General features: G+C 35.3%; 1 protein-coding gene across 1 annotated transcript; it reads left to right on the forward strand.

The window, feature by feature from the left end:
* Window positions 1-2,292: 2,292 nt before the first annotated feature.
* Window positions 2,293-7,921, forward strand: LOC123255935 (protein Jade-3-like). The gene is made up of 2 exons (XM_044684647.1): window positions 2,293-2,342; window positions 7,620-7,921. The coding sequence occupies exons 1-2, from the start codon at window positions 2,294-2,296 to the stop codon at window positions 7,883-7,885; spliced, it is 315 nt and encodes a 104-aa protein (XP_044540582.1). The 5' UTR covers window position 2,293; the 3' UTR covers window positions 7,886-7,921.
* The last annotated feature ends 504 nt before the right edge of the window (window positions 7,922-8,425 follow it).

Consider the following 8,425-nt stretch of genomic DNA (forward strand, 5'->3'; position numbering starts at 1 on the left):
AAAATAGTTTTTAATGATTGCCTTAATTTCCTCTTCATTAGAGGTGAAGTTTCCCTTTTCATCTTTGATACTGTCAATTTGGTTTTCTTCTTTCCTTTTTTTTATTAGATTGACTAGTACTTTGTCTATTTTATCTGTTTTTTCAAAGTACCAGCTTCTAGTCTTATTTATTAATTCAATAGTTCTTTTACTTTCGATTTTATTAATTTCTCCCTTGATTTTTAGTATTTCTAATTTAGTTTCCATCTGGGGATTTTTAATTTGCTCACTTTCTAATTTTTTGAGTTGCATGCCCAATTCATTAATCTCTACCCTCCCTAATTTGTTAATATATGCACTCAAGGATATAAATTTCCCCCTGAGTATTGCCTTGGCTGCATGCCACAGAGTTTGGTAGGATGTCTCATCATTGTCATTTTCTTCAATGAAATTGTTGATTGTTTCTATGATTCCTTCTTTGACAAATTGGTTTTGAAGAATCATATTATTTAATTTCCAATTAGTTTTTGATTTTCCTGTCCAAGTGCCCTTACTAATTATTTTTTTTTTTGCATTATGATCTGAGAAGGTTACATTTATTATATCTGCACTTTTGCATTTGTTTGCAATGATTCTATGCCCTATAACATGGTCAATCTTTGTGAATGTGCCATGTGCAGCTGAAAAGAAGGTGCATTCCTTTTTGTCCCTATTTATTTTCCTCCACATATCAATTAGATCTAATTTTTCTAGGACTTCATTCACCTCCCTTACCTCTTTCTTATTTATTTTTCGGTTTGATTTATCTAGATCTGACAGAGGAATATTTAGATCTCCCACTAGTATGGTTTTACTATCTATTTCCTTAAGTTTTATTTAATTAAGAAATTTTTTCCATGGTTACATGATTCATGATATTTCTCTCCCCTCTTCCCACCCCCCCCATAGCCAATTCACAATTTCACTAGGTTTTACATGTGTCATTGATCAAGACCTATTTCCATATTATTGATAGTTGCATTGGGGTGATCGTTTAGAGTCTACATCCCCAATCATATCCCCATCGTCCCTTGTGATCAAGCAGTTGTTTTTCTTCTGTGTTTCTACTCCCACAGTTCTTTCTCTGGATGTGGATAATGCTCTTTCTCATAAGTCCCTCAGAAATGCCTTGGGTCATTGCATTGCTACTAGTGGAAAAGTCCATTATATTCAATTGTGCCACAGTGCATCCATCTCTGTGTATAATGTTCTGCTCCTTTCACTCTGCATCAATTCCTGGAGGTCATTCCAGTTCATTATTCCTTTGAGCACAATAGTATTCCATCACCAACAGATACCACAATTTGTTCAGCCATTCCTCAATTGAAGGGCATCCCTTCATGTTCCAATTTTTTGCCACCACAAAGAGTGCAGCTATAAACATTTTTGTGCAAGTCTTTTTCCTTATGATCTCTGTGGGGCATAAACCCAGCAGTGGCATAGCTGGATTAAAGGGCAGGCAGTCTTTAAAAGCCATTTAGGCATAGTTCCAAATTGCCATCCAGAATAGTTGGATCAATTCACAACTCCACCAGTAATGCATTAATGTCCCTATTTTGCCACATCCCCTCCAACATTTAATGCTTTCCTTTGTTGCCATGTTAGCCAATCTTCTAGGAGTGAAGTGGTACCTCAGAGTTGTTTTGATTTGCATTTCTCTAATTAATTATAAGAGATTTAGAACACTTTTTCATGTGCTTATTGATAGTTTTGATTTCTTTAACTGAAAATTGCCTATTCATGTCCCTTGCCCATTTATCAATTGGGGATTGGCTTTACTTTTTGTACAATTGATTTAGCTCCTTATATATTTGAGTAATTAGACCTTTGTCAGAGATTTTTGTTATAAACATTTTTCCCCAATGCGTTGCTTCCCTTCTAATTTTGGTTGCATTGGTTTTGTTTGTATAAAAACTTTTTAAATTTAGTGTAATCAAAATTGTTAATTTTACATTTTGTAATTTTTTCTAACTCTTGCTTGGTCTTGAAATCTTTCCTTTCCCAAAGATTTTATAGGTATACTACCATGTAATCTTTTGATGCCTTCTGGTACATATTTTGTTAGGATCAGTCAGTATATAAAATTTTTTATTTGCTAAATCTCATTAATGCCATTCTGTTTATCCTGTTTAGGGTAGTCTCAGAGAAGGTGAAAGAAATTCTGTACATTCGACCCAGGAAGTACATCCATTGCTCCAGCCAGGAACCCACAGAACCAGGCTATATCAATATCCTCGAGCTGGCAGAGTCAGTGTGTCGCTATGACTTGGATGACATGGACATCTTCTGGCTTCAAGAACTCAATGAGGAGCTCAAAGAAATGGGTAGATAGATGCATCTTCTATGGAGTCAGTAGCACTGTAATATAACCACATTTTTTGTTTTGGCTTTCAAATTTGCCCTAATTTTCATCTCCTTATTTGTAATTTGGGTTGTGTATATCAGGAGAGAAAGACTACCAGAGGAAAAGACTCTACAAATAGCAGTTAAGTTGGAGATCCTTTTAACTGAAGGAATTGTTTCAGCTTCATGCCTAAATGTAGAGCCTCCACCAGAGTATTTAAATAACTCCCTATACTGAATAGTATGGTAGAGGACACAGGTAAAATAGCTAAATCTGAGATTATCAGCCTTCATTTTATAATATTGTTAGGAATTTCCTCCTTCTACACATACACTGCTACTTATTACCTATATTAACGAGAACAAATCAGTTAACCTCTCTATGCCTTGGTTTCCTTCAAAATCTGCAAAATGAAGAGGTTGGACTAGATTGCCTCTAAGGTATCTTCCAGTGCTATAATTCAATGTGCTCTATAAATAATTTCAAGGAGATCATGAAAATGTTTCTTAATGTTTTCAATCTGAAAATAAAACAGCGAATTTACAATTAAATTTTTAAATAAATGTACACCATGGTGTGCATCATGGTCTCCAAACCCAGTATTATATATATGTGCTATTCCTGATTGTCTCTGAAAAATGTTATTAACATACTTTTAAAATGACAAATTTGAGCTTTGCAATGTAATCTGTTCTTGGAATTGGAAATCCAGGATTTTAGGGAATCATGAAAAGTTTTTTAAATGTATAATTTACTTTATATACAAAAATGAAACATAAGGCCCTATCAATTTCTGCTTCAGAAGTAGCAGCTTTTTGGGGGTAGGGGCTCTTATAAGTGGTCTGAAAGTAAAAAGATGGCTTATTTGGAATTCTGGAGTTTCTTGAAATGTTTTCTGCTATATGGCAAATGCTATGCTGAAGTAAAATTGTTTTAGATTTTCTTGTTCTTTGAGAATGAGTCCTAAGTTTAGAATGTGCTAGAGTAAATACACATATATTCCCACGTACTCATTAGCTTTTCTAAGATCAAAAAAATGTGTAGTCTTCAAAAACATCTGCAGTGTGAAACTTAACAGCTGGATTAGTATGTTTAAGGAAGAACAAACAAAGAAGGTGTTTAGGAAGTAAATGAAGACCAAATGGGACATAGAAGGAAAAAACTAGTATCATTACTTGCACAGAGTGTTTTATAAATATGATATTTTTTATCTTTAGCATATTTGGCTCAAAAGTTAACTTTTAAGGAGAGGCAGCATGGAGAGATTAGAAAACTAACCCCAGAATCAAGGAGACCTAGTTTCAACTTTTATCTGACACCTCCTGAACTCTCAGATTCTGACCAACTCACTGACTCTCAGTGCTCCTGGCATTTCTCTAAGATTATACCTTACTGAACAGATCCACATTGGTAGAAGAGGTTTTTTCACTGGGAATTCCATACACAGATGAAATCATAATTTGTGGGAGTGGAGAAGAATCAGTTAATGGGTTTGCAGGTTCTTCTAATTACTTGCTAATGTGTTTCACAAAAACACATTTAAAAAAATATTTTATTTAAACATTTAAATGTTTATTTCAAAATATTAGAGTTTGAAAACTGTACCAGAATAATCTTTTAAATCGCTTAGTCCTCAGCTGGGGGGGAAGGGCAAAGTTGTATAGGCAGGTAATTTCGCAAACAATCTTTTCAAGCATTTCCTTAAGTTATGCTCATGAGAAAAATTGTCACAAGTTTATACTTATCCCTGCCCTAAAGATTTGCATGATTTTAATTATTTAAGTTCTCTGATTATTAAAATGTGGCAGATTATAAATTTCAATGATATATTTTCAATAGAAAGAGATGGACATAAGGGAAATAATGGCTTTAGATAGGAACCAGAATGGTTGAGCCTAGAGCAGTGATGGGCAACCTTTTGAGCTTGTTGTGTCAAAATTCGACAAAAAAAAACGAGCATAACTCGGGTGGTGTGTCACTTCAAGAAAAAAACATAATTTCGTGATATTTATAGTTTAAACAACAAAAATATATAATTGTAATATACAACTGTATTTAATAAACCAAAATAGGTAAATTAATATAGGTAGAATTGTCATTTATAGTGCATGTCATCAAAAATGGCTACATGTGTCAGTGCTGACACACATGTCATAGGTTTGCCATCACCAGCCTAGACTATAATTTTTCTATCTAAGAAGACCTTTAAGATCATCTAATCTAGACCCTTTATTTACAAACAAGGAAACTCCAGCCCATAAAAGTAAAATGGCTTGTCCTCAATTACACAGAGAGAGTGGCAGATACACAGAGAGAGTAGCTCAGTACTTCCTGGCTCCTAGTCCCTCTCCTTCCTAATTAAGAGGTCTTCCCACTGCACTCATAATGTATAATGTACACTTCTCCATTTGGGTGTCAAGCAGCTGTCTGTATTTCTGATGTTTCGGGATTTAGAGGTTTATACTCTCATAAAATTGCCTACCCCAAGCCATGCCCTTAATTCATTATACCCAAGCGCAAGACTTAAAAGCCAGGTTGCCTGCTATGTCCTTCAGCCAATCAATGAAAATTAAATGGGTGCCCCCTGCTGTCCACTTTGAACATTTGCTCTTCACTTGGGTTATTAAATACACCAAAGAGAAGTTTAAGCTTTTACAAATGGTTCCCTGATTAATAGCCCCGTTTCCCCTATGTCTGGAATGCAAGGGGGAAAAGAACTGGGGGGGGGGGACCCTTTTAGTTCAATGTCTAACACTGCAAAATTAATGTCCTCTTGGTTGCTCTCTTCCTCTAGTCTCAGGGGTTTTGGAGGCATGGCTCTTCATCCTGTCCCTCCCAACCCCAGAGGCTCCAGTCCTAATCAATATCCCTCTCTCTTCCATGGCTTATACTAAGGGGATTAGTACTTTTCCATTGCTCTTTTCCTCAGGATGTTTGATTGAATCTTCTCTACCTTTGGATGATAAATTTTTGTTTGCTAAGAAAATAGGTCCAAATTAATCTGAGAGTCATCATCTCTAGGTACATCTTTCATTATAGATTAGGGAATTACAGGGAAGGAAAGATCCAGCCCTTCTAGGATATCACTGGATTCTTGGTTTCTTGTTCCCTAGCCAGTCATTTCTCTTCTTGCCTCCTCTCCTAGCAACATTACTTTCATTTTAATGTCTCTAAGGACATTCTCTATGACATTTTCCTCTTATGGACATGTACTTCTTTTATACATATTCCAAGAGTCTCAAGACCTTGGGAAATTTTAGCTTCAGTAATAATGACCCTTAGTTGATTGTAAACAAAAACTTACACTCTCACAAGACCACCTTTGGGAGGAAAAGAGAATGTAAATTTTTTCAAGTATACAAAATTGAAATCTAGGTGGGTCAGAATTGGGCACACATTTCTCTACCAAAATAGGAATTAGATCAATTAGATACCAGTTAAATAAGGACTTAGCATTGGCAACTTATAACACATGGTCAAGCAGACAAAACACTACAAAAAAGGAACTGTATAGAGCTAAGGTTCACAAGAAGAAGACATTTACACGTACAGATAGGATACTAGAGGCAAGAATGGAGGCTGCAGTTTGTAGTGCAAGTACTCTAGTAAAATAAGACAGAGTAATAAAATGACCTTACTCTCTATTCTCTAAGATTGTTTTTGCTGGGTTCCTGTATACATAAAAATATGTAAGAGACTCTCTGGGTCCTCCAACCCTTAGAAATATTGACGGGAGAGGACAAAGAGGGGAGAAGAGAAGGGATAGAGGAAAGACAGAAAGAGAGAGACAGAAGGAAAAAAAAGGTAGAGGGAAAGAGTTTAAGCTTCCTCACAAGTCTGGCACAGAAAGAGTATATCTAAGTGTGAAAAGGAGCAAATAAATGACCTGAGTTCTTCTCCAAGTCAGAAGCCAAACTGCCTACACTCTTTATTTTTTATTCAAACTACAAAATATGTAGTCATCAGTATCATTCTCTATTTTCTCATGTTAGGAATGTATTTAAAATATGATTTGCTCTGTCTCCTTCCCTCCCTCTCTCTCTTTCTTCTCTTTCCTTCTCAATTCTCCCTCTTCCTTTCTCTTCTTATTTATCACCCACCCAATCACCCAGTGTTGGGAGAAAATTGATTCTTCTCTGAATACTTGAGTTAGAGAGCTATAGGAAAGATCACTGAAGGTATCTTGGGAATCTTCAAGTATAACAAGAATTTATTGTGGCATGTGGAGAGGGAATACCAAGGCTGGAGGGGCATTTTATAAACTATATTCTACCATGTTCTCATCTGGGAATTTCAGTGTGACCATACATGATTTTGCTGGGACTAGTTCCTTTTAATGTTTCAATTCATGTCCTATGACTTCCTGCTATTTCAGATGTATTTGAGTTAGGCCTGTGGTCAACCAGGTAGGTAATAAATACCTCTTTAAAAGAATCCAAAGTCTGCAGAAAAATTCCACCATGGCTTTTTGAGGCCACTTAATGCTTCTCATTGCTTCTACACTTCATCAGGAGATTTATTTTAATAGTTAGATGGACTATTTGCCTTCATTTTTATGTTATTCTTTATACTTTTGTATCCTTAGCACCTAGCATTTCATTGCCTTCTATGGTGCCCTACACAGGCACTTAATAAATACATGCTGATTGATTTTTTGATTGCTTTATGTCTTTCATTTATGCTCTAATAAACAAAGTATCAGAACCCCCAATTCACAAAACATGAATACTTCTGATAACAAAATCCCAGAATGTCAGGGATATTAGAAATTATCTAGTTCAACCCTCCCATTTTATAAATAAGGAAAGAGAGTCCTTCAGAGTTTAAGAGACTTACTTAAAATTATATAGCTGAGATTGGTAATGTAGCTTCACATCCCTATTATAGTCTGTGATCTCTGTAAAGACCAACTTTAATCTTTCATAGTCAGAATTTTGGTTACTCTGTAATGTGTCTTCCATTATATCATTGTTACCATTAAACTAACTGCCTTCTGCAATTTTGTTTTTCTAAAGTCTTGTTTTCTTGGAGCCAACTAATAATCTCCATGTAGAGTGCCTGTGTGTGTATATATATATATATAATACACATATATACATATATACATATATACGTATTAAAGAACCCTAATAAAAGCTTTTTTGAAATACAATTATTTAAAAGAATGCTTTATTCCTTATCCCACATACTCAGTGCCAGGCACATAGTAGGCACTTACATGCCTGCTGTTTGATTGGCTGATTATATCTCCGTGCAGGGTGTGGGACAGTTGATGAAAACACTATGGAAAAAACAGTAGAAGTCTTGGAACGACAGTGCCATGAAAATATGAACCATGCTATTGAAACAGAAGAAGGGTTGGGCATAGAGTATGATGAAGATGTCATCTGTGATGTGTGCCGTTCTCCAGACAGTGAAGAAGGGAATGATATGGTGTTCTGTGATAAGTGTAACATCTGTGTTCATCAGGTTAGTGAGACCAATGATTCACAACCACACACTGTTGAGAGTTTTCTGAATTAAATACATTGGTATTTAAGTGGATTTTTATGACCTTCATTCTAGGGTGAAAGAAAAGAATATGAAAAAAGTAATTCTTGCATCTTTTAGAAATAAAACCTCTTGTGATTGCCTGGGTGATTTATCTTTCATGATTAAGTTCAGGTCCTTATCACCTCACTGCATGCTTCGACTACTGAAATGGTCTCCTAATCTTCCTTTATACTTGCATTTTCTTCCCCCATCTATTCTACATATTACCACTAATCTCATACTTTTAAAACTGCTATTTGTCTTGATCAGATATCTAAACATCTTCAGTTGGTTCTCCCCATTGCCTATCACACACACACAAAAAAACTAATATCCTTAGCCTGGCATTTGAGGCACTCCGAACTGGCCCCTCTCTACTTTTATTAATTTCTTTCATTAGTATAGCACTTTACAGTTTATATTATCTCTTTTCATGAGAACAACCCTTTGAGATAGACTGAATAGGTATTCTTATATCCACTTTTCTTTTTTTAAAACCCTAATATCTTTTATATATGTATATATATATAT

Source organism: Gracilinanus agilis, unplaced genomic scaffold, assembly GCF_016433145.1.
Source record: "Gracilinanus agilis isolate LMUSP501 unplaced genomic scaffold, AgileGrace unplaced_scaffold54204, whole genome shotgun sequence".
Classification (NCBI taxonomy): domain Eukaryota; kingdom Metazoa; phylum Chordata; class Mammalia; order Didelphimorphia; family Didelphidae; genus Gracilinanus; species Gracilinanus agilis.

Coding starts and splice junctions, on each gene's coding strand:
- LOC123255935 (XM_044684647.1), top strand. CDS start 2,294: ATGGACATCTTCTGGCTTCAAGAACTCAATGAGGAGCTCAAAGAAATG. Junction 2,343..7,619: donor TGAGGAGCTCAAAGAAATGG/GTAGATAGATGC, acceptor ATCTCCGTGCAG/GGTGTGGGACAGTTGATGAA.